At 62.0% G+C, this 22713-nt stretch overlaps 5 protein-coding genes across 16 annotated transcripts; 3 read left to right on the top strand and 2 right to left on the bottom strand.

The window, feature by feature from the left end:
* Nucleotides 1–168: 168 nt before the first annotated feature.
* On the top strand, nt 169–6093 carry RHOT2 (ras homolog family member T2). Of its 7 annotated transcripts, none has more exons than XM_081090597.1 (19): nt 169–286; nt 414–472; nt 566–647; nt 733–776; nt 1702–1755; nt 2244–2296; nt 2373–2481; nt 2697–2798; nt 2873–2971; nt 3098–3210; nt 3291–3411; nt 3689–3773; nt 3862–4004; nt 4092–4192; nt 4276–4406; nt 4531–4617; nt 4727–4849; nt 4960–5162; nt 5497–6093. In XM_081090597.1, exons 9-19 carry the CDS (start codon nt 2949–2951, stop codon nt 5621–5623), a joined length of 1257 nt encoding a protein of 418 aa, XP_080946723.1. In that variant the 5' UTR covers nt 169–286; nt 414–472; nt 566–647; nt 733–776; nt 1702–1755; nt 2244–2296; nt 2373–2481; nt 2697–2798; nt 2873–2948; the 3' UTR covers nt 5624–6093. The 7 variants fall into 7 exon arrangements, with proteins under 7 accessions (XP_080946723.1, XP_080946722.1, XP_080946718.1 ...); XM_081090592.1 differs by having other exon boundaries at nt 173–286; nt 3102–3210; XM_081090591.1 differs by having other exon boundaries at nt 175–286; nt 3102–3210; nt 4960–5166.
* Nucleotides 6094–7725: 1632 nt separating this feature from the next.
* Nucleotides 7726–10317, top strand: RHBDL1 (rhomboid like 1). 5 transcript variants are annotated; one of them, XM_081090451.1, is made up of 8 exons: nt 7741–7869; nt 8321–8482; nt 8690–8914; nt 8983–9131; nt 9240–9352; nt 9428–9528; nt 9608–9668; nt 9755–10317. In XM_081090451.1, the coding sequence occupies exons 1-8, from the start codon at nt 7831–7833 to the stop codon at nt 10024–10026; spliced, it is 1122 nt and encodes a 373-aa protein (XP_080946577.1). In that variant the 5' UTR covers nt 7741–7830; the 3' UTR covers nt 10027–10317. The 5 variants fall into 5 exon arrangements, with proteins under 5 accessions (XP_080946580.1, XP_080946579.1, XP_080946577.1 ...); XM_081090450.1 differs by having other exon boundaries at nt 7750–7869; nt 9407–9528; XM_081090454.1 differs by lacking the exon at nt 8690–8914 and having other exon boundaries at nt 7726–7869.
* STUB1 (STIP1 homology and U-box containing protein 1) lies at nt 10299–14330 on the top strand. Its single transcript, XM_081090446.1, has 7 exons — nt 10299–12227; nt 12721–12919; nt 13008–13173; nt 13375–13462; nt 13602–13658; nt 13742–13858; nt 13930–14330. Exons 1-7 carry the CDS (start codon nt 11502–11504, stop codon nt 14053–14055), a joined length of 1479 nt encoding a protein of 492 aa, XP_080946572.1. The 5' UTR covers nt 10299–11501; the 3' UTR covers nt 14056–14330.
* Nucleotides 13237–16332, bottom strand: JMJD8 (jumonji domain containing 8). The gene is made up of 9 exons (XM_081090455.1): nt 15889–16332; nt 15719–15814; nt 15483–15531; nt 15300–15396; nt 15136–15201; nt 14919–15038; nt 14765–14832; nt 14552–14686; nt 13237–14460 (listed from the first exon to the last, which is right to left on the bottom strand). Exons 1-9 carry the CDS (start codon nt 15981–15983, stop codon nt 14380–14382), a joined length of 807 nt encoding a protein of 268 aa, XP_080946581.1. The 5' UTR covers nt 15984–16332; the 3' UTR covers nt 13237–14379.
* Nucleotides 16202–22354, bottom strand: WDR24 (WD repeat domain 24). Of its 2 annotated transcripts, XM_081090444.1 has the most exons (9): nt 21537–22354; nt 20677–21159; nt 19025–19202; nt 18199–18871; nt 17566–17684; nt 17367–17488; nt 17168–17272; nt 16747–17087; nt 16202–16618 (listed from the first exon to the last, which is right to left on the bottom strand). In XM_081090444.1, the coding sequence occupies exons 2-9, from the start codon at nt 21155–21157 to the stop codon at nt 16265–16267; spliced, it is 2373 nt and encodes a 790-aa protein (XP_080946570.1). In that variant the 5' UTR covers nt 21158–21159; nt 21537–22354; the 3' UTR covers nt 16202–16264. The 2 variants fall into 2 exon arrangements, with proteins under 2 accessions (XP_080946570.1, XP_080946571.1); XM_081090445.1 differs by lacking the exon at nt 21537–22354 and having other exon boundaries at nt 20677–21388.
* Between the last annotated feature and the right edge of the window lie 359 nt (nt 22355–22713).

The following is a 22713-nucleotide window of genomic DNA, read 5'->3' as shown; positions in this document are numbered from 1 at the left end:
CAGCGGGAAACTGCTGGGGCTGAGTGGCACCCGAGGCCGTGGCCCCGCCCCCTGGCCGGCGCAGCGCCAGCAATGCCGGGGGCGCCCACGCGGTGGCACTGCCGCGCACCCGGCCTCTCTGGCCCGCCGGGCTCGCTAGTGCGGCCGTGCGGGCGGGGCCGGAAGTGCGGGCTGGGGGGTGGGCAGCGTGGGCAGAGGACTCGGAAAGTGCTCCGGCTGGAGTTGGGGCTGGGGCTTGGGTCGGCTGCCATGAAGCGGGACGTCCGCATCCTGCTGCTGGGCGAGGGTAGGCGCCGGGGCGGGGGCGGGCTGGGCGAGGGCGGGCGCCAGGGCCGGGGCGGGGCCGGGCCTGTCCTTTGGGAGGGGGGGCGCCGCGACCTTGGCCGCCGCGCTGACCGCGCCGTCCCGCGCAGCCCAGGTGGGGAAGACGTCTCTGATCTTGTCGCTGGTGGGCGAGGAGTTCCCTGAAGAGGTGAGGACGGTGGTGGTCGCGCAGAGGAAGGGACTGAGGCCCCAGGGCGGCCCTCCTCCGCCCCGGGCCACCCTCACGGCCCGTTTGCTTCAGGTGCCTCCCCGGGCGGAAGAGATCACCATCCCCGCGGACGTCACCCCCGAGAAGGTGCCCACGCACATCGTGGATTCCTCAGGTAGAGCCACCCCCCACCGCCACGTCCTGCCCAGGAGCCGCATTCCCGGCAGGAGGTGTGCAGTGCCGTCCCTTCTTCCCTCCAGAAGCTGAGCAGACGGTGGAGGAGCTGCAGGACGAGATTAACAAGGTGCGGTGTGTTCTGAGGCTCAGGGAGGGCCGCCCACTCCTGGGGGCGCGGGGCGCGGGGAGAGGATGGGTTCGGTGCTCAGGCTGGGGCGGGGGGGGGGGGGGGGGTGGGCTGCTGCCTAGTTCTGATCGGCTTCTCTCTCTGAGGATTGGATTAAGGTGCTCAGAGCTGCTTCCGCCTCGCTAATTCTCCCATGACCTCTTAGTCCAGTACTAAGTTGTTGTGATGCACCCTGCTGGGAGTTGGGGAGAAAAGGGACCATCCCTTCCTCCTACCCACATGGCTGGCCAGCCCATGGCTCTCTCCACCCATCACTCTTCCAGTGGACACTGGGGGACAGATCTCATTATCTTTCAAAATGACCCCTTCAACAGCTCTGTGCCCCGACCACCCGCTCCCCACCCTGTAGTGCAACCCACTACTCTGGGCCTTTGAGCCGTGGCACCGTGACCAGGGCCGCAGGCTGCACAGCCCTCTGTTCACCCGTTTATCGGGAGGACATGTGTCTGGGCCAAGCTCCTGGGAGGAAGCCGCCCGCTGCAGCCTTGCCCTGTCCCTCTGCAGCTGCTGCTGTGTCCTAGGGGTGCTGTTCTCAGCATCTTTTCTGCCCAAAGTGACACGGAGTGACGGACCAAGGCCAGATCTGGGTACCAAGTTTCTGGGGTGGCTGTGTCTGCCCTGAGCCCTTCGGGGGCCTCGCTGATCAGAGTCACAGTGCTGGGACCTGGAAGTGCTCAGGGAAGGGCGGTCTGAGGTTTGCACAGCAGACGACCACCCCAGTGACACCGCCAAGGGGCACTGGCTGAGGAGCGCCAGTGAAGGGTGGCTTCCTGGGTCTCTGAGCCACTCCGTGTCCTGCCTGAGTGCCGGGGTGGCGTGGACAGGAAGCCTCTGGTAATGCTGTGCCACGTGCCCTCCCCCGCAGGCCAATGTGGTGTGTGTGGTGTACGACGTGTCCGAGGAGGCCACCATTGAGAAGGTGAGCAAGGGAGCGAGTGTTCATCCTGCATCCCTGCTGCTGGCACCCAGCTTGGTCATCGTTCTGTTCTCCGCTCGGACCCCAGGGGCATGCCCAGCTGATCCAGGCGCTGGGGTGACTCTCACCTGTTGCCAACCCCATCTCTAATGGGTGCTTCAGGGAGCTTCTTGGCCACAAGCCCCCTCAACTTCCCCAGGGAGCTCCCTGTGACCCCGTCTCCCTGCAGAAAGCATGAGCAGCCATGAGTCTAAACCACTTAGGCTTGCAGAGGGGCTATCCCTAGCTGCTGACCCCCGGTCCCTTGCGGGTGTTGGGAAACTGCTAGAATCAGATAAGGTCACACCCGTAAGGTGCATTCTCCGGTTGTTCCCAGTGACCGTGACTTTGGCCCTCAGCTTCCCCCCATCTCTCTCGGGTTAGGTTTAAGTTCCATCTGAGAGGTGTGGGCTGGGCGGCTCCCTCACCTCATGCCAGGCCTTGCCTTTCAGATCCGAACCAAATGGATCCCACTGGTGAATGGAGGGACAGAGAAGGGGCCCAGGTAATGGGCAGTGCCCAAGGGGCTGGTCGGCCTCCTCCAGCTCCCTCATCCCTGATGACCGTGGGCCTCTCTCCAGGGTCCCCATCATCCTGGTGGGTAACAAGTCGGACTTGCGGCCAGGGAGCTCCATGGAGGCCGTGCTGCCCATCATGAGTCAGTTCCCTGAGATTGAGACCTGTGTGGAGGTAAGCAGACACGCACAGCAGGGCCAGGCAGGGGGTGGAGAAGAGAAGGGCCAGGGCCCTGCAGCAGGCACTCATGTGCTGGTGGCCTGGGACCTTAGGACAGGCAAGCTTTCTTATTGAGGACTTCCTTGGGACGGGGGCTGCTGAGCCCCTGTGCCTGCATCTCCGAGCCTCCCAGCCTCGGGCACTCTCTGAGTCTGTCCCGTGGTTCCCAGTGCTCGGCCCGGAACCTGAGGAACATCTCGGAGCTGTTCTACTACGCACAGAAGGCCGTGCTGCACCCCACAGCTCCTCTGTATGACCCTGAGACCAAGCAGGTGAGCAGCTGGCGTGGGCGGGGGTGGCCAGCAGGTGGGACTGGGAGAACATGCTGAGCTGGCTGTCCCCACAGCTGAAGCCCGCGTGCACCCAGGCCCTCACACGCATCTTCAGGCTCTCAGACCAGGACCTGGACCAGGCGCTCAGTGATGAGGAGCTCAACGCTTTCCAGGTGGGCCCCATCCGCCTCCTGGCAGTGCCCACCCTTTTTTGGCCGCAGCCGGGCTCCATGCCATTAATGACCGGGCCCAGCTGTCAGGAGGACAGCTGGCTTACTAACAGCAACTTTCTCTTGGAGGCAGAAATGCTGTTTTGGGCATCCCCTGGCCCCACAAGCCCTGGAGGATGTCAAGATGGTGGTGCGCAAGAACGTGGCAGGCGGGGTGCGGGATGACCGGCTGACCCTGGACGGTGAGCCCTGGCACCCTGTATCCTGGTGTGGGGAGAGGCTCAGCTGATACCCAGTGTCACCTCCTCTGCTTCCTGAACAGGCTTCCTCTTCCTGAACACACTCTTCATCCAGCGTGGCCGCCACGAGACCACGTGGACCATCCTGCGGCGCTTCGGCTACGGCGACACGCTCGAGCTGTCCGCCGACTACCTCTTCCCTCTGTGAGTGGGGGATGGGCTCTGTGTTAGATGGTGCCGGGCGGGTTGGAGCCCTGGCTTGGGCAGAGGATGGCCTGTGTAGGAGGCACCTTGCTGTGGGCAGGCAGATTGGGACTTAATGCCGAGCAGGTGGCCCCTGGCCCCAGCCACATCTCCGCCTGCTTCTCTGCTGTGCTCAGTCAAGGGAGAGAGTTGGAGGAACTCTGGGGTTCAGTCAGACTCGCAGGGAGGGTCGGTCTGCACCCTCTGAGCGTGGTGGAAACGGATGGCAACCCCACAGGCTTCATGTGCCCCCTGGCTGCAGCACCGAGCTCAACCACTTTGGCTACCAGTTTGTGCAGAGGGTGTTTGAGAAGCATGACCAGGTGAGGGCGCTGTCACCCTGCTGTGCTGCCTGTCTTGGTTTCCTATCGTGGCCCCCAGCCAGTGTCACCACAGCCCCTCTGCCTGCAGGACCATGATGGAGCCCTCTCGCTGGCGGAGCTGCAGGACCTATTCAGTGTGTCCCCAGCACCCCCTTGGGGCCCTCAGTTCCTGCAGGAAGTCCGAACCGAAGCAGGTCGGCTGCCCCTGCACGGGTACCTCTGCCAGTGGACGTAAGTGCAGCCCCCACCTGCCCCACTTAGCAAACAGCGCTGCCTTGTCATGATGCTGACTGCTCCCCCTGCCCCCTTATGCCCCAGTCTGGTGACTTACCTGGATGTCCGGCGCTGTCTGGAGCACCTTGGCTACCTGGGCTACCCCACCCTCTGCAAGCAGGACTCCCAGACCCATGCCATCACAGGTGGGCGCCCACCCTCACAGGGGTCTGGCCAGCTCCTCCCTGGCAGCCACTTACTCTTGTTTGTCCTTGCCATCCTCTCACAGTCACCCGTGACAAGAGGCTGGACCAGGAGAAGGGACAAACGCACAGGAATGTCCTTCTGTGCAAGGTGGTGGGGGCGCGTGGCGTGGGCAAGTCCGCCTTCCTGCAGGCTTTCCTTGGCCGTGGCCTAGGGGTGAGTATCACTGTGTGCTGGGTGAGGGGACCCCGCTCCCATCTAGGGCCTTGGGATGGGGGGGCGGGGGTATGGGCTTTGGGAAGCATCGGGGCCAGCGAGCTTCAGGTACCTCCCTCCTCAGCATCCGGACACCAGGGAGCTCCACAAGACACCTGCCATCTATGCCATCAACACGGTGCAGGTCAACGGGCAGGAGAAGTACCTGATAGTGAGTGCTGGGGAGGGGGGTCCCTGCAATAGATCCCAGGTGCATGCTGGGCGGTGCTGTCCCAATGTGGCCGGGGGAATTGAGCTCCCTGAGGCCACCCTCTGTCCAGCTCTGCGAGGTGGATGCAGACAGCCTGCTGTCCACTGCGTCTGATGCTGCCTGTGATGTCGCCTGCTTGATGTTTGATGGCAGTGACCCCCAGTCCTTTGCACTCTGCACCAGCATCTACAAGGCAAGCCTCACCTACCCCAGCTCCTGTGGGCAGCATGGCTGAGTGGTCGTCCCCCAGCACCCTCACCTGCCTGCTCTGGGACTGTGCATCACGCGGCCCTTTCCCCGCAGCGCCATTACATGGATGGGCAGACCCCCTGCCTCTTCGTCTCCTCCAAGGCCGACCTGCCGGAAGGTGTTCCACTGCCTGGGCTGTCTCCAGCTGAGTTCTGCCGCAGGCACCGGCTGCCTGCCCCTGTCCCGTTCTCCTGCGCTGGCCCAGGAGAGCCAGGCACAGCTGTCTTCACCCGGCTTGCCACCATGGCCACCTTCCCGTGGGTACCAGCACCACAGCCCCTGTGGTGGGAGGCCTGCCGTGTCCCAGGGTACTGGTGGTCCCTGTCGCCAGGAGAGTGGCACAGCTGTGGTGTCAGATTGGAGTCAGTCAGGACTGCAGGGTGGGCCTTAGTCAGATGCTGATGTCCTGAGAGGCCCTCTGGGGCCTGTCTCACCAGCTGCCCTGTGGTCTGGGAGTTCTGCTGTGTAGACACTGACAGGTAGCAGCTCCGTGACTTTCCAGGACATTGGGGTGGTGGTGGTGAGGGGGGCACAGCAGCAAGCATCTGGATAGCACCCTGAGGGTGTCTCCAACCAGCCTCTCTCCTGCAGGTACCTGGTCCATGGGGAGCTGCACACCACCTCCTTCTGGCTCCGGGTGACACTGGGGGCTTTTGGGGCTGCTGTTGCTGCCATCCTCAGCTTCTCACTCTACAGGGTTCTGGTGAAGAGCCGATGAGGCCCTGGTGCCCTGCAGTCTGATCTCGGCCCCAGGGTCCCAGGGTGCTGGTGTTGGGCCACCCACTTGGTGGAGCTGCCCTCTATCTAAACTTGGCTTCTGAGGATAGCCTACTCACTGCCCAACCCCAGTGGTGGGCCCCAAGGTCCTGCCAGCCTGTGTCCTGCCCAGCATCACCCACCTGTGTGGGCATCACGTTGGAGAGACTGGGGTATAGGTGAGGAAGCCAGTGATCCTAGATCTGAATTCTCAGGGTTCCACCCATTCCTGGTCCCAGGCAGCCAGTGGGTCTGAGGGGAGTCAGAGGGCAGAGCTTTGGGCCACAGGCAGGGGGTGGGGGCAGGAAGTGACTGGGTCATTGTGCTGCTCCCCGCTCCATCAATGGGAGACTGGTCCAGGGCTGCACTCATGGAAGATGTGAGGTTGGGTTTGCTGATTAAACTTCAGTGTCTTTTCCATCTTAGACCCTACTTTCTGACGGTGGTTTTTCTTAATCATGCCCTTTGTCTCTGTGGACTGGAAACTTCACTCCTGACCCCCCACACCTGCCCTCTAGGCCTGAGGCTGCAAACAGACCCACATGAGGTCCAGTTGGGGTTCAGCTGCAGCCTGGGAGCCTCCACATTGAGGTCCCTGCTTTCCTGAGGTGGCCTACCTCCTCCCCAACCTCAGCATCCATCCGGCAGCCTGCCTGAGCTATGGGGAGGACCTGGGATTCTGAGGTGGAACCGGGGTGCACGGTGGCTGCTGGTGTGGGGGAGCTGCCTGTTCTTACCGTGACCAGAGACCCTGACAAGAGACCCCAGCCTAAGGGGAGGCTCTACTTGGGATTATGTTTCAACACCTGTCCCAGGTGCTTACTTGGCCGGTGTTCTGGGACGCGGAGCAGAGGCAGCCCATGGTGGGACTGGGTGGGAGACCCTGGTTACCCCCGCAGGTGCCCGCTGCCATCAGTCATTCCATGCAAGACAGAGCTTCCACACCAAGGTTTCTCCCAGAGCATCAGTGCTGTTTCTGGGAGGCATGGGGAGTTACCTGCTCTGCTCAGGCCGGACCCAGAAGGTCTGGGATCAGACTAAGAAAAATATTTTTTTTATTGATTTCAGAAAAAAAGGGAGCAGGGGGAGTGAGATAGAAACATCAATGATTGATGAATCATTGATTGGCTACCTCCTGCACTCCCCACACTGGGAATCGCCCCCAACCCTGGGCAAATGCCCTGACTGGGAATCAAACTGGAACCTCCTGGTTCAAAGGGCAACACTCAGCCACTGAGCCACACCAGCCAGGGGAGAGGGTAAGACTCTTGAAGTCGAACTGCCACTGTCCTGCTATTCCAGCTGCTGAGGTGTGGTGCTCACTTGAGCTCTATCCTGAGGCCCAGCTGCTAGGACTGACCGCTCCATGGCTGGGGGTTCCGAGTGCTGCTCTGAGGGGCTGCTGTGGTGACATTCCTAGTCTGTAACCCCTTGTTGGAGGGGTCTGCCTGCCTACCCAGGAAATAGGGCCTCCTGTCTCAGCAGCAGCCTTGTCCCTCGCGGGCTCTGCCTGGGCTCTCCGGTGCCCTCTGGGGTAGTCTCCACTGTCACTACCCAGCATGCGGCTGCAGGGGCTCCAGTGGAAGGCGTGTGCTGGGGCTGGTCTGCAAAGAGCATGCAGGCGCCTCTCCTCTCTACCCGTCACTAACAGCCCCGTCAGCCTTGGCACCCATCTGCGGGGCCTTTTGCTGCCCGACTGCAGATGGACCAGCACCCTGGCAGGCAGCCGCGTTCAGGGAGCCCCGGCCCGGGGAGTCACAGGTAGCGGGGTGGTCCGGGGAGGCTTCCCCAAGGAGGTGGTGTGGGCGCTGAGGCCCCGTCCCGGGAGAAGGGATGTGCCAGGGGCTTGGCTGCCGCCTGCGGCTGTTTCCCACGACTGTCCCCTCTTCGTAGTAGAGAGCTCTGCCAGGGTGCGGGGGCGAGGCTGGGGAAGCCTGCATGTGGTGAGCGGGTGAGGAGGCTGGGGCGCTGGTCGGGCCATCACCATCCTGGAGCGCGTCCGCGTGCAGGGCACGCGCGTGTTCCGGCCACGCGTGCGGCGGGGGCGGGCGGCTCGGTGACGCGGCGCCAGGCAGAGCGGGCGGAGCGCACGGGCCGGGGCGGAGCGGAGTCATCCGCAGAGCAGCCCCTCCCGGCCGCGGCCGTCGACCCCGGACCCGGCCCGGCTCTATGGACAGGAGCTCGCTGCTGCAGCTTATCCAGGAGCAGGTGCGTTGGGGTAGAGGGGCGCCGGCACCGCCCCTGCCGTTGGGGTGGGCTGGGGAAATGGAACTCGCAGCGCCTTAGCCCAGCCCCCGCTCATGCCCATTCCCCACACCCTCTTATGCACGACCTTGGCCCACTGCCTGAGACCCCAGGAAAGGGTGAGCCAGACCAGGACGCCTGAGGAGGGGCAAGGGGGGGGGGGGGCGACTGTCCTCAGACTTTAGCCCTACCCTTCCAGAATGGACAGAGCCAAAATGAGGTGAGGAGACCCCTAGAGGCTTGGGACTCAGGAACCGGTTCCCTGGCAGCTCCTGAGACCACGTGGGCACAGGGATCTAGCCCAAGGGTGTTGGGAGACTGCCTTTTCCAGCTGGCTTGGGGCAGCCCTTGGGTCTGTGGGTCTGGTCCACCCTCAGGCCTTGGCCAGCATCACCTCCTCCACCCCCCACCCCAGCAGCTGGACCCTGAGAACACGGGCTTCATCGGTGCAGACACCTTCACTGGCTTGGTGCACAGCCATGAGCTACCCCTGGATCCAGCCAAGCTGGACATGCTGGTGGCCCTGGCCCAGAGCAATGAGCGGGGCCAGGTCTGCTACCAGGAGCTGGTGGACCTGGTCAGTGCTCAAGTGGGTGGGCAGCAGGGGTGGGGGCCCAGGCCGTGGCCCGCATAGTGCCTGGCGAGTTGGGTGGGCAGGTAGCCCCTCTTTCCTTACCTCCCCGCTGGAGCAGGGCTGCAAACCCTGTGAGGAGCTGGGCAGACCAGGTGGGCACGGAGGTCGTGGGGGTAGTGTGATGCCCCATGCTTAGGCCCCCTCCCCCAGATCAGCAGCAAGCGCTCAAGCAGCTTTAAGCGGGCCATCGCCAATGGACAGCGGGCACTGCCCCGGGAGGGGCTGCTAGACGAGCCGGGCCTGGGTGTCTATAAGCGGTTTGTGCGCTACGTGGCCTACGAGATCTTGCCCCGAGAGGTGGACCGCCACTGGTACTTCTACCGGCACCGAAGCTGCCCACCCCCTGTGTTTATGGCCTCGGTCACTCTGGCCCAGGTGAGCCTACCCCCTGTCTGCCACCCACATCCCTGGCCTGGCCCAGTCCTAATGCCCTTCTCTCCTAGATCATCGTGTTCCTGTGCTATGGGGCCCGTCTCAACAAGTGGGTGCTGCAGACCTACCACCCTGAGTACATGAAGAGCCCTCTTGTATACCACCCCGGGCACCGGGCGCGGGCCTGGCGCTTCCTCACCTACATGTTCATGCATGTTGGGTGAGTGCCGGCCTGCTTCTGGCACCCCTGAGTTCAGAGGCTGGGGCTGGGGCTGGGAGCCTGATGACTGAGCACACCCCTCATACCCATTTGCCTCTACGTGACCAGGCTGGAGCAGCTGGGGTTCAACGCACTCCTACAGCTGATGATTGGGGTGCCCCTGGAAATGGTGCACGGCCTGCTCCGCATCAGCCTGCTCTACCTGGCTGGCGTGCTGGCAGGTGAGGCAGGCGCATAGCCCCTGGCCACCTCGCTGAAATGCATCATCCTCACAGCCCTCCCCTTGCTTCACACAGGCTCCCTGACTGTCTCCATTACTGACATGCGGGCCCCTGTGGTGGGGGGCTCTGGCGGAGTCTACGCCCTGTGCTCTGCACACCTGGCCAATGTCGTCATGGTAATCAAACAACCTGGGTGGGCTTGGGGCGGGGGGGCCCCACAAGGCTTGCCTCACTGCCTGTCTCATGTCCCATCAGAACTGGGCTGGGATGAGGTGTCCCTACAAGCTGCTGAGAATGGTGCTGGCCCTGGTGTGCAGTAAGTAGGGATGAAAGGTGCCGGAGGCGGGCGGGGAACTGAGCCCAGGGCCAGGGGTGCCTCCCATGTGTCAACTCCCTCTGCAGTGAGCTCCGAGGTGGGCCGGGCTGTGTGGCTGCGCTTCTCCCCGCCACTGCCCGCCTCGGGCCCACAGCCCAGCTTCATGGCGCACTTGGCTGGTGCGGTGGTGGGGGTCAGCATGGGCCTGACCATCCTGCGCAGTTATGAGGAACGCCTTCGGGACCAGTGCGGCTGGTGGGTGGTGCTGCTTGCCTACGGCACCTTCCTGCTCTTCGCCATCTTCTGGAATATCTTCGCCTATGACCTGCTGGGTGCCCATATTCCTCCACCACCCTGAGGAGCTCCTGGGGGCCACACAGGCCAGGGCGTGGCCTGCATGTCCACCTTCTGTGAAAGTATGTCTTAAGACTGCTTCTCCCGTGAGGGCAGGTGGCTCCTGTGGCCTACTGAGTCCAAGCCAAGCCTTACACCAGCCCTAGCCCCCCTCCGAGGCCTGGGGGTGTTAGGACTGCTGGGCCAGGCTGGGTGGTGGAGGTCCCAAGGGTGGTCCCAGAGGAGACCCTGTCCTGGTCTCCCTCCATGACTTGCAGTCTGAGCCTTTTTGGAGAATAAATAAATATTTTACACAACACCAGGTAGCTGTAATGGGGCTCTGGGGGCTGGTCTGGCCTCCCCTCAACTCACTGAGCCAACTATGAGGGCTCTTCCCTCCATGTGGGCAGCCTGGATTCCCCCTTGCTCCTCTGCAGGTGTATGAGGTATGTCTGTGTGAGAAGTGGGAGCCCCTGGAGAGGGGCTGTGGACCTCATGGTCTGGAGTGAGTTCAGCAAGCATTTATTGAGCTCCTACAGTCACCTAGCAGGTGAGCAGGCCATAGTCAAGTTCACTTGGACTGGGTCCTATACTTCCTGGCTGGCCTGGTATCCTCAGGGGTGGCTAGGCTAGGGCTGAGATCAGGGAGCAGGTTGGGAGCAGCTTCTACCCCACAGCCCAGGTCCATAGTGCTAGTTCCACAACGCTAAGGCACTAGCTGGGAGGTGCACAGGGAGTCTGGGGCCCAGGGCACCCTGTCCTGCGGAACAGCTCTGTACACTGCATCCTGACCAGAGTCCTGAATGTCCTCCTAGCCTACCAGCAGTCCCCTCACCTGGGCTCAGGGCTGTGGCATGCTTCCACACCTGGCCCAGGTACAGCTGGGAGTACCTTGAGTATACTGCAGGGCTGGCAGGCCAGGTACGGGGTCCACTGCCTCACTGGACATGAGGGCTGCCCCCTCAGGAGCTGCAACAGCTAAGGCTGCTGGGGTAAGTGAAAGGCCAGCATTCAGACCCGCCAGTGTCAGAACAACGTCGGTGGGGGCGGCCATTATCAATGACCCTCCATGTCATGGAGGTGACCATCGGTTCATCTCACAAAGTCACTAACTGGTCCCTCCTGTGACCCGCCCATACAACCAGCTCTCCCCACTAACCTTGAGGCTGTGGAGGGAGGCGGCGGCCCAGCGCTTTGCTACGAGCTCTGGGGGTCACCGGCTGCTGCAGGCGCGGGTGGCAGCGGCCCTGTGCAGCAGAGTTGGGGTAGGTGCAATGGTCACTGGTGGTGGACCTCGACAGGGGGGCCTGCCCCACCACGAGAAGGCTCACTCCCAGGAGGAAGCCCCGTCCCACGGCGCAGGGGCCGCCGCCAAAAGGAAGCCCCAACACCAGGAGGCGGGCCGCCCGCTGAGGTTCCGCCACCCACGTGGAAGCCCCTCATCGCCAGCTTCCACGCCAGCAGCAGCGCCAGCTCGTCACGTGCTCCGCTCCGCCCTCGATGGCCGCGGGCAAATCCTCTGGATGCCTGGGGAAGGGCGGTGATGGCCGTCTGGGCAACGAGGCCGCACTGTCCAGGACTTCCAGTCCCCCGCGCGAGGCCGCAGCACCTCTCCGTGGTGCGCCAGGATGGCTGCTCGGCAGCCCGGGTCCTCTCCGTCCCACAGCCCGCGGGCGGCCGCCAAGTCCACGCGCCAGGCTGGGCCTCGATGGGCGTGGGCGGCCGTGGGGCGTGGGCGGGGCCGACTTCTGGAAGGACCACCCCCGGACGCGAGGGGCGGAGCTGCCTGGTGCAAACCTAGGCGCTCCTCCAGACTTCCGACGTCGCGGCTCACGTTGCCCCCACCCTCGAGCCCATCAGCCCCGCCCCCACAGGCCGACGTGCGCACGCGCGGCCCCGCCCACCCCGCTGGCACGGATCCTTCCCGTTCACTCCGCCCCACGCGGCCGGAAGTTCCGGTGGCGAATCGCTGGACCGGGCCCGAGCGGATCGCGGGCTCGGGCTGCGGGCTTGGGCGACCCGGGCGCCGAGTCTGGGAGCGGATCCCAGGCCGTGCCGCGCGGCGCCATGAAGGGCAAGGAGGAGAAGGAGGGCGGCGCGCGGCTGGGCGCAGCTGGCGGAAGCCCGGAGAAGAGCCCGAGCGCGCAGGAGCTCAAGGAGCAAGGCAACCGGCTCTTCGTGGGCCGCAAGTACCCGGAGGCGGCGGCCTGCTACGGCCGCGCCATCGTGAGTGCACCGGCGCCGGGGGAGGGGACCGGCGCCCGGGCCAGAGGAGGGGGTGGGGCCGGGCTGCCCGGCCGCCCTTTTCGGACCTTAGGAGGGCCGTGGTTCTGACGGGGAAGGAGCACGTAGGCTCTGAGGACTCGATGATCTCGTTGCATAGGTGCCAAGGCCGAACCCAGGGCTGGCTGCCGGAGACCTATGTCGGGTGGGAGCTTCAGGGCGCTTGAGGCCGGCAGGGCCAGGGACCCCGTCCAAAGCCGGGGGCCTCCACAGTTCCGGTACACTTACCTTTACAGAACCTACTGGAGTTGAGAGGGCTCCCGCAGGCCCCAGGGCCCGGACACCGCCCTCCACCCGTCCTCAGGCCTCAGGCTTGGAAGCTGTAAAACCTCTAGTGTCTTGATTTCAACCGTGGACCCCAAGGCAGGACAAGGCCTGGGACAGGGGGCAGGCTGAGGTCGCTCCCTCGCGCTGACTGGCCTGCCTTGGTCCCCAGACCCGGAATCCCCTGGTGGCAGTGTACTACACCAACCGGGCACTGTGCTACCTGAAGATGCAGCAGCACGAGCAGGCCCTGGCTGACTGCCGGCGCGCCCTGGAGCTGGACGGGCAGTCCGTGAAGGCACACTTTTTCCTGGGGCAATGCCAGTTGGAGATGGAGAGCTATGATGAGGCGATTGCCAACTTGCAGCGAGGTGGGTCTGCAGGCGGCTGGTTATGGGGGTGCTTGGGACCAGGTGGGTGGACTGGCCAAAGGGTGACCCGAAGCCTCTGTCCCCCCAGCCTACAACCTGGCTAAGGAGCAGCGACTCAACTTTGGGGACGACATCCCCAGTGCTCTGCGCATCGCCAAGAAGAAGCGCTGGAATAGCATTGAGGAGCGGCGCATCCACCAGGAGAACGAGCTGCACTCCTACCTCACAAGACTCATTGTGGCCGAGCGTGAGAGGTGGGCTGTGAGGACAGACTCCGGGGACCCCCTCCCCTGCCCCCAACAAGTCACCACTTTAAGTCATGAACACAAGTGTTTATTGAAGGCTAACCCTGGTGAACAGCAGAGGGGGAGCAGGCCTGAACAAGCCTGAGGCTGGGTGGAGTCTGACCTTTCCTGGCCAGATCTGTCTCTGACCAGCTCCTGGTCAACCCCCAGGGAGCTGGAAGAGTGTCAGCGGAACCATGAGGGTGATGAGGATGATGGCCACGTCCGGGCCCAGCAGGCCTGCATCGAGGCCAAGCACGTGAGGGTGCCCCGGCCCACGTGTGGGTCTTGTGTTTGTGTGCACATTCTGTGAGGGTGCCCTGGCTCCTGGGTGTGTCTGTGTCTGGGGAAGGGAGACGGGAAGTCTGGCCCATGCATGGCTGCTTGGTTGTTTGCAGGACAAGTACTTAGCAGACATGGATGACCTCTTCTCCCAGGTGGATGAGAAGAGAAAGGTGAGTTGGCTGTTCTCTAGGGCCTGTAGGTAGCAGGATCTGTAGTAGCATCCCCTTCCTGATCCCTGACCCTCATGATGCAGAAGCGAGACATCCCTGACTATCTGTGTGGCAAAATCAGCTTTGAGCTGATGCGGGAGCCGTGCATCACACCCAGTGGCATCACCTATGACCGTAAGGACATTGAGGAGCACCTGCAGGTGAGGGCCCATGGGTGCTGGGGGCAGGGCCCCAGCCCACCAAACACTTTCTGACTCTGTTGTCACTGCAGCGTGTGGGCCACTTTGACCCTGTGACCCGGAGCCCTCTGACCCAGGAACAGCTCATCCCCAACCTGGCCATGAAAGAGGTCATCGATGCCTTCATCTCTGAGAATGGCTGGGTGGAGGACTACTGAGGCACAGCAAGTGGGAGGGCAACTCCTCCCACCTCGCCTGGCACCCTGGCCCCGGAGGGCCTTGGGGCAGTACCCCTCCTCCGCTCCTGTATATAGTTTGTGTCCCTGGACCCCTACTCTGGTGTCCCCATCCCATCTATCAGTTCCGCTGGTAGGCCACGAGCCCTCCCACCCCCTACCCCCCATTTCCCTTCTTGGCCTGAAACAGCAGGCTATGGTGGTTTTGGCTGAGGCTGCTGCCACTACTATCCTTGTAATAAAACCTGTGAGCAGTATAGGGGTGTGTGCTGGTGTGAGACTGGGCTCGTCGGCTGCCCGCTCTGGCTAGCTGAGGAAGGTAGAGATGAAAACACTGGTGTCAAGGTTGAGTGTGGCATGCCACCATCGGTCAGGGAAATACAGAACCTGGATTGGGTAGGGCAGAGATTAGCGGGGGTGGGGGTTGGGGGGCCTCACTCCAACCCAGCCTGACCACGCTCTCCTACCAGCCACTGACCTCACCAGCCTGGATGGTGCACTCCAAGGGCCGTGCAGATGGTGTCAGGGCTGGGTAGGTGTCCTGGAGCCAGGCCAGAGTGGTCTTATTGGGGTGGAACTCCGGGGTCTTCCCAGGAGGATATAGGAACCAGCGCTGGGGGTGGGAGCAGCAAGGTCACTCTTTGTATTGTGGTCAGTGAGCCAGAAGTCTCAGTCATAACCCTATGCTGACCTTTCGTCCGTAGATCACTTCTGAGAACCCAGGCCCATGCCAGTGGAAGGGCACCCCAGAGCCAGTTCCTGTGGGGTTAGTTACAAGCAGCTAGTGACCAAACCCAATTTGCACTCCCCATCCCCCAAATCCCCTGGTCCTGCAAGGCACCCACCTGCGATCCCAAAGCTGTAAGCAGGAGTGGTACCCAGCAGACGGAATGGGGGTGGGATGTAATGCCGAAAAAGTGACGCCCATTCAGTGAAGTTGTTGTCCCCAAAGAAGTACAGAGTGTCTGTCAGCAAAGAACACAGGAGGAAGCAGGGGTCCCGGCACTTGGGCACTTCCAAGTGCCACCTCCCCAACCCACTGCCTCCAGCCCAAGTGCTCACTATTGCCTAGGGAGGTAGGGTCCTGGGGGTGCAGCTGCTCCACATACTCCTGGAAGAGTAGGTCCACTGTGGAGGGGAGGGGGGGCGGGGGGAGGCCAGTCAGGACTGGTTGGTGCCTCCAGGATGCTGTCAAGCAGGCTGGGCTGCGAGGTGGGGCAGCTCACCTTTCTGGTAGGAGTAGGTGTTGGCAGTGCTCAGCCGAATCACGTTGTCCCCAAATGATGCCAGCAGCCTTTTGCGGGAGCACAGAGCCCGGAACCTCTGGGGGTTGGGGGTGGAGAGAGTATTTACGGGCCCGCCCCGCCCCGCACGGGGGAGAGGCGGCCAGGAGAGGAACCAGTACTCACTGAGTTGTCTGTGAGTCCCTGCAGAATGACAGGTCTGGAGAAGGCGTAGCTAGAAGGAACAGCAGAGTTAAAGTCTGGCCCGACCCGTCCCTGTTCCCGTTCCCACACATTCGCTCAAGGAGGTCAAGGAGAGGCAGTCTTGGGGGTCCCGGTGCGCGCAGGCAAGTAAGGGCGTGACAGCGCTCCCGGGCGGTTTTCGGGCCTGGGCGGCGGGGCAGCCTGGGCGGCGCACGTACTGCCGAACGAACTCCGCGTAGCTGAGGTCCGCCCTGCGCTCCACGGTGCAGCGCTCCTCCTCCGCCACCGCCGCCGGGGCGGCTCCGCGCCGCTGCCTGTGGGCACAGCCGGTCAGCGACCCGGGCCGCCCCGCTGTGCGCCCCCTCCCCACCCGGCCAGCGCCGCTCACCACCCTCCATCGCCCTCTTCTCCGGGGCCGGGCCGGGCGGGAGCCGTCAGCGTCCAGAGCACTAGCAGCCAGAGACTGTGCCCCCGCCGCGCCATGAGCCCGCCGCCGCGAGGCACGCTGGGAACTCCGTCGTTGTGGCAACAGCCTGGCGTGGGGCGGGCTCCCGGAAGCGGCCTCCTTTGGCCCGCCCCAGAAGGGGCGTTATCTCCGGAAAGCAGAGGGAAGGCAGAACTACTAGTGACTTCTACCAGTTCCCCGGGGCACTGCCCTCCCGCCCCACAGAGTTGCTCAAGGAGAGGACAGGGCAGCCTCAGACCGTGGTTCCGTTTCCTTTATTTGGTTCACAAGCTCCAGGCTCCTCCCTCCCCGGACCAGATCAGGAGTACTCGCACAGGTGGCCGCAGCCCGCAGGACAGTGGGAGCTGCCCTCCAGCCACTTCATGATGTGCTGCAGGTGGCCCCCGTGACTGCAGCCCTGGCACCACACGAACAAGCCCTTGACCACGTGGTGGCAGACGGCACACATGCTGGCGCAGCGGTGGCACCGGTCGCAGACCCAGCCCCGGCTGCTCATGGGCCGCTTGCAGTGGCTGCAGTTGACGTGCAGAGTGGTGGAGGCCTGGTTGAGGCAGCTGATAGCACGGCTGGTGCTGAGCTTGACCACCTGGTTGGACACGTTCCAGAGGCAGAAACGCTGCAGCAGGTCGATGTAGGACGCGTACCAGTGCTCCTGGTGGTGCGGGGAGGGCAGAGGGAAGCAAGAGACCAGGGTCGTGGGCCCGGGGTTTCACCCCAGCATGCTGGGTACAAGCCCAGACAGGTGTGCAGGGAGGCCCTCCTTCCGGCCCGCTCACCAACCTGCGTCTGTTCATCTATGTCCTTCCGCACACGTTCACCCAGCACGATGAGTACAGATACAGCCATCTGCACGTCGCCCTGCTCAGCATAGAAGCGTAGCATGTCGCACACCAGGGCGCTGAAGAAGTCGGGTGGCAGGCGGCTGTCGTAGAGTGCGTGTGAAACAGAGACCAGCGAGAAGGAGGAGTCCATGGGCGCCAGGGAGGCCACATCTGCCTCGCTGCCGCTCACATGGGGTGAGTCTGCCTTGTCCTGTAGGTTCTCAGGCCCCGGTGGCGTGTCCACAATCTCATGGCGCAGTGGGAAGGCCTCCTGGGGCAGCACGTACTCAGGCTCCTCAGCTGTGGGGCAGGGGCCAGGAAGGCAAGGTCTGAGCCTCTGGCCCTGACTCCCAGCTGTGCCCCTCCCAGCCCCCACTCACTGTGGGCGTGATCTGGATCCAGCAGGTATAACTCATCATCCTCGCCCTCTGCATCGCCCAGCAGGTAGTCAGCAGGCACATCACTACCCTCGGTCTCCTCGTTATCTGCTCATGAGGGAGGGAGGGATTTACACAGCTGGCTTGCTTTGGGATGCCCAGCCCCACTCCCAACAATACCCTGTGTCACCCTCTAGCCTACCCTCGTTGGTGATGAGTGTAGCTGAGGAGTCAAGCAGCACCGTGTCGCTCCGTGTGTCACCTTTGCTGCGGTCCAGCCGGGTCTCACTGCCCAGTCCTTGGGCCATATCCTTCAGGTTGAAACTGGGGGCAGGGAGGGCTGATAGGTGGGTAGGCTCCAGCAGTCCCACCCTCTGAGAGAGCCGCCGCCAGGGATCTACCTGTTCATGAGTGGCAGGCCACAGGAACTGCCCTTGCCCACACTGTGATTGAGATTGGTAGTGGGCACCAGGCCAGGGCTACAGTAGATGATCCGTAGCATGGTCCATGTCTGTGCCACCTAGGAGTGGGCACTGGTCACTCATGGGGTCCTGGGTCCCTGGTGCCCCATGCAGGCCCTCCCTTTGCCTGGATGGAACTATAAACTCTCTGCGTTCAGCTGCCCAGGGACCCGGTGTCCTGGCCCACCTCAGGTAAGGGAAAGACAAAAATCCCAGCCCCCATCCTGCAGGGCACAGGGGCAGATGTGGGAAGTGGCTGATGAGGAAATAAACCTCATCTCCCAGGGAGATGATGAGAGAGGCAGTGTGGACTTCTACAAGGCCAGGCACCTTAGGAAGTCTGAAGCAAGAATGAGCCAGAATAGGGGGCTTAAGCCCCATGATGCCCCCAAATTATACCCCCAGGATGGCACTAGGATTTGCTCTGCTCTGGGGCCCTGAGCACCCTCAGTTACTGGGGCAGGTAAGGGTTGGTGAATTGAACTCAGGGCAGGGGCTGGGTGCAGCAGTTAAAGGAGTCCCCTGACCTTGCCCCAAGGTCATGGTCCCTCAGTCCCTCTCAGCCCCACATACCTGGTTTCGGCCAAGCTCCCGAGCCACTTTTGAATTGTGGTCACAGAGCTCAGCCAGTGGCCGGCCAGCTAGGGCATAACGCTCAGCAGTGTCCACAAACCAGCTCATGCTGCCACTGCCAGGTTCCATCTCAAAGACGCTGAGGGCACTGGAGGCGAGACCTGCGAAGGGCTCAGCAGGGTCCAGCTTGCGCTTGAAGAAAATGGGGTGGCGCCGATCACCAGCATAGGGCTTGCGCCCTGACTCAGCGGCCACTAGGCTCTCCTTAGCGGCAAAGGCCAGGTCCCCAAAGAGACCATAGCAGAGGCCCTCAGGATTGGCACGCTCTACAGGTTGGCTAGCATCACGGAACAGGTGCTGGCAGAGTGTGCTGTCCTTGGAGCCAGAGAGCAGGAAGGAGGGGTCATGCGGATGGCGCCAGGCGATGCCTGTTGTGACATCGCGGTGCTCCTCAAACATGGCTGCTGGTACAAAGGGCCTGCGCACATCCCACACGTAGATGTTGTGGTCCACCATCATGGAGCATGTAGCCAGGTGGTGGCGGCACTCGGGTCGCCACTTAACTCTGGCCACTGAGGCAATGGTTTGCACGCAGTGCACCTCCTTGGCACGTTGGGTGGTCATGTCCCAGACCTTCACCATCTTGTCACGCCCACCTGTGGCCAGCCAGCCCCTATGGAAGGCGCATGAGCCCTCAGTTTCTTCTCTTGGGGTGGGAGGGTTCCCCACTCTCTGACTCACAGGACTCGAGGCAGTGAGAGAGAGTCCTTCCATGAGTGCCACCCATCCCGTCCTACCCATGCCCTTGCCCCAGCCCGCCCTATACCTGTCCTCGGGGTGCCAGTCACAGCAGAAGACAGGCCCATTGTGGGCTGTGAACATCCTCTCACAACGGTCAGGCCGCCGAATGTCCCAGAGCTGCACATTGCCATTCTCAAAGGTGGAGGCGAAAGTGAAGTAGTCCCGGATGCTGAACTGGACGTCCCGCACACTCTCAGACTGGCCTGTGGGTAGGATGTCAATGGAGGGAGAAGGTGAGGGGGTGAAGCCCAAAGGGGGTTCCAGAAGAGAGAGTGGCCAAGAGGGGAGTCCTGGGAGTGGCTGTGGACCCTTCGAGTCCTGCCTGGAATAGACAAGAAGAGGAGAGGCCGCACAGACACAACAGCCTGGGCTGGAGAGCAGACACCAGGCATCAGGTGGTTTCTTGTGTTTTGTTGATCCTCACCAGAGGACATTTCCCCATTGATTTCAGAACATATCCCAACTGGGGCTGGGGATGGAACCTGCAATGCAGGCGTGTGCCCTTGACCAGGAATCGAACCCAAGACCCTTCAGTGCACAGGCCGATGTTCTAACCACTGATCCACATCGGCCAGGGTGGCATCAGGTGGTTTCTGATAGAAACTCCTGGGCCTTGCTTTTCCCTGGATTCTCTTCTCTGATGTCAGTCCTTGTACAAAGCTGTGGCTTAGCTTCAGGACTGGGTGGCAGAACACTGGGTGGACAGGAGGCTCACTGGACCACATGTCCATGCCCCCCAGTGAGTTCTGAGGCCCCAGAAGGAGGCCCAAGGAGGCATGGATGAGGGTGCCTCAGCCTCTGCCCAGTCCCTCCACCTTGAGCTGAAGTTCTGGGTCAAATCCAGAGGACTGGAGGCTTTGAGGGTCCGTGTCCACCACCATAAACTGCCACACCGAGAGCCTTTGAGCGCAGTGTGCAGCTCTGCCCCAGCACAGGTAGCTCAGGGTCTGTCTTAAGGGAACCCCACCCTCAATTCTCCAAGGACTCTGCCCTATGCTTCACTTGGTTTCATTGAGATGGACAAGGGAGAACTGTCTCAAGACCACTGTCAGGGAGCTGGGCCTGCTAGGAAAACAACCATAGTGGGACCAGGCAGTGCACCCCACCTCTGCATCCCTGGGCTGAGGACCCTGAAAGTCCCAGTGGATTTCCTGCAATGAGGCAGCCTGCGGCTCTGAGGCAAGGGAAGAGGAAGCAGTGAAACAACCATCTGCTCAACCACTGAGGTTGGCTGTAGGTCTGCTCAGGTTCTGCCCTTCCATCCAATACCCAGCTGTCCTTTCAGATGCATCAGAGCTGCAGCCACACTCCAGCTACTCCTCACACTTCAACTAGGCCTGCCTGGTCCCTCCCCTGCTGACCCCACCCACTCTCTCAGTCCCAGCTAAGCTGGTCCCTCCCCTAGGAAGGCCTTTTTTTCTTTTTAAATTCTCACCTGAGGATGTTTTTATTGATTATAGACAGTTGTCTCCTGTATGTGTCCCTATAGGGAAATCAAACCCACAACCTAGGTCTGTGCCCTGACCGGAATCGAACCACAACTTTTTGGTGTACGGACGACGCTCCAACCAACTGAGCCACCAGGCCAGGGCTCCATGCAGCACGTCTTAACCTGCCTCGAGAGTCCAGCCACCTGCAAAGATGCACACCTGCCCAACCCGCCTCCAAGGGCCTCACCTGAGAAGGTGCTAACAGAGTCCTTCCTGCGGAGGTCGAAGCACTTCATGAAGCCGTCCTGGGAGCCACTGAGCAGTACATGGGCCTCAGAGGGGTGGAAGCAGACTTTATTCACCGTGCGCTTATGCTCTGTGAACAGCTGGTCCTGCTTGTTGCGGGATGGACGGCCCAGGTTCCATGTGACTACGACACCATTGGTGGCTGCTGTGGCCAGCAGGTTCTCATCCATCTGGTGCCAGACAACGTCAGCACAGCTCAGGTTGAGCGAAGGCTTGCGACCCACACGCAGGTTCAGCTTCTCCACAAACTGCTCCTCCTCAATGGCATAGATCTTGAAGATGCTACGGCCTGCCACAACCACTTGGGCTGCATCACGACACACACTGATGGCATTGGCTGGAGCGTCCAGGTGGCAATGCATAGTATGGCCTGTGAGCGCACTGCTACTCAGGGCTGTGGTCACCCGGGACATCTTCTCCATGGCTGTACAGGTAGTGGAGACAGGAGGTCAGTGAAGTTGGCTGGCCGGGTCACCATAAAGGAAGGGGCTCTGTCAGTTCAAACACTTCACCCTAGTTGGATCCCCCAAAACTGCTTAGACCTGGGCTAGTCAGTCTTGGTGAGCCGGTCCAGAGCAGTCCACCGTCAGTCAGTCAGTCTGACTGACAAGTTCCAGCACCCTGGCGAGGCGGTCAGAAGGTGCCATAGCTGCCCTGAAGCTGGTCAGTCCCATGTCTGACTTGTGGGAAAGACCCTACCTGGTCAGTCCCTGCCCAGACCACCTTTCCATCCCCTCCGCAGTCAGGTCTAGGCAGTCACTGGACCTTTAGTCAATCCCAACAGAAAAGTGAGGTCGTTACCACCATCCACACAGTCGGCTCCCGGGCCTCCGGGGGACGGAGCAGAGGGCTAGAGGGGGCCGTGGAGGGACAGAGGCGCTGGGCACCCAGAGGAACTTCAAGCCGAGATGTTTAAGGAGCCTGGAGGGTCTGGCGGGACGGGAGGCAGGAGACGCCGGCGGCTCGGAGGTTGCGGTGGCGTGGGGGGGCGAAGGCAGCGGGAACAGAGCCAGAGGAACTGATGGAGCCTCTTCCTCCGCGAGTACCCGAACCATTTAGTAAAGCTGCCCGGCTGGGCCGGAAGCGACGCACAGGAAATAGCCCGTCTGTTTCCCGCCCCTTGTCGGAAGTGCTCCTTTACTTGTCAATTCCTCGCCGGAAACGAGCTCCCACACCACAAAAGTTCCGGGTTAGGAATAGACGCTGGTGGAGGCGGGAGGTTCGGTCCAGGATCCTCCGGTTTCGCCTCAGTGGTTGTCTTTTTTCTTTTCTTTTTTTATCTCAGTGTTTGTTACCAGTGCTCATCGTTCCCTCATGGTCCGTCAAGTCCATGCATCATCCCTAAACGAGTCCCGAATTCCTCCAGTCGTCTCCACCTCCTTGCGCATGTCCCCGGAACCCCAGGAGCAGGTTTTCTTAAAGGCTTCCCGGGCCCCTGTTCCCCATGATCTGAACTCCGCAGAGCAGCTACCTACCGTTCTTCGGACTAAGGCGCCCCATAGCTCCCCATCACGTGGTGAATAAAGCCCAAACCCCTGACCTCTTTCTCTCCCGGCGTACCTCCATCCACAGCGACTTCCATTCTTTATTCCAGCCCGCCACGTTCCTGCCTCTCGGCCACCGTGCTAGGCTCTCCTCTCCAGAACGCGCCTTCTGCCCACCCTTGAGTGTTCAGCTTACGGTCCGTTCGCAGAGGCCTTCTCTGACCACCTTATCTGACGTGGCCTCTCCGAATCACTGTCACTCCACTCATCACAACCCGTTTCTCTGTTTACTGGTGGTTGTCTGTTGCATACGAATGTGAGCTCCACCAGGCAGGGATCACCCTGTCTTGGTCTCCACAGACTCCAGTGCCTGAGCGCCTGTTCACACAGCCCTGTTAGGTGCCCCTCTATGAGCCTCCCTTTCTCTCCTGGGTGTGAGTTCTGGTCTGTCCTTGTGTGATCTTTTAGGACATCCTGCCCCTATCTCTTTTTTT

Source organism: Myotis nattereri (assembly GCF_964212035.1).
Source record: "Myotis nattereri genome assembly, chromosome: 4".
In the NCBI taxonomy this organism is placed as follows: Eukaryota; Metazoa; Chordata; class Mammalia; order Chiroptera; family Vespertilionidae; genus Myotis; species Myotis nattereri.
The sequence above is the reverse complement of the archived record's forward strand: the minus strand, read 5'-3'. Positions and strand labels throughout refer to the sequence as shown.

Excerpts from the sequence above, each read along its gene's own strand:
- RHOT2 (XM_081090591.1), top strand. The coding sequence starts at position 250 with ATGAAGCGGGACGTCCGCATCCTGCTGCTGGGCGAGG. Across the intron at positions 2,297-2,372 it reads GGGACAGAGAAGGGGCCCAG|GGTCCCCATCATCCTGGTGG; the intron begins GTAATGGGCAGT and ends GCCTCTCTCCAG. Across the intron at positions 3,412-3,688 it reads GCCGACTACCTCTTCCCTCT|GCTTCATGTGCCCCCTGGCT; the intron begins GTGAGTGGGGGA and ends GCAACCCCACAG.
- RHBDL1 (XM_081090450.1), top strand. The coding sequence starts at position 7,831 with ATGGACAGGAGCTCGCTGCTGCAGCTTATCCAGGAGCAG. Across the intron at positions 7,870-8,320 it reads TGCAGCTTATCCAGGAGCAG|CAGCTGGACCCTGAGAACAC; the intron begins GTGCGTTGGGGT and ends CCCCCACCCCAG. Across the intron at positions 9,669-9,754 it reads GGTGCTGGCCCTGGTGTGCA|TGAGCTCCGAGGTGGGCCGG; the intron begins GTAAGTAGGGAT and ends CTCCCTCTGCAG.
- STUB1 (XM_081090446.1), top strand. The coding sequence starts at position 11,502 with ATGGCCGCGGGCAAATCCTCTGGATGCCTGGGGAAGGGCGGTGATGGC. Across the intron at positions 12,920-13,007 it reads GATTGCCAACTTGCAGCGAG|CCTACAACCTGGCTAAGGAG; the intron begins GTGGGTCTGCAG and ends CTGTCCCCCCAG. Across the intron at positions 13,463-13,601 it reads CCTGCATCGAGGCCAAGCAC|GACAAGTACTTAGCAGACAT; the intron begins GTGAGGGTGCCC and ends GGTTGTTTGCAG.
- JMJD8 (XM_081090455.1), bottom strand. The coding sequence starts at position 15,983 with ATGGCGCGGCGGGGGCACAGTCTCTGGCTGCTAGTGCTCTGGACGCTG. Across the intron at positions 15,815-15,888 it reads GAAGAGGGCGATGGAGGGTG|GCAGCGGCGCGGAGCCGCCC; the intron begins GTGAGCGGCGCT and ends CTGTGCCCACAG. Across the intron at positions 14,687-14,764 it reads AAGTGATCTACGGACGAAAG|CGCTGGTTCCTATATCCTCC; the intron begins GTCAGCATAGGG and ends TCCCACCCCCAG.
- WDR24 (XM_081090444.1), bottom strand. The coding sequence starts at position 21,157 with ATGGAGAAGATGTCCCGGGTGACCACAGCCCTGAGTAGCAGTGCGCTC. Across the intron at positions 19,203-20,676 it reads CTCTGTTAGCACCTTCTCAG|GCCAGTCTGAGAGTGTGCGG; the intron begins GTGAGGCCCTTG and ends TCCTACCCACAG. Across the intron at positions 16,619-16,746 it reads ACATAGATGAACAGACGCAG|GAGCACTGGTACGCGTCCTA; the intron begins GTTGGTGAGCGG and ends CCGCACCACCAG.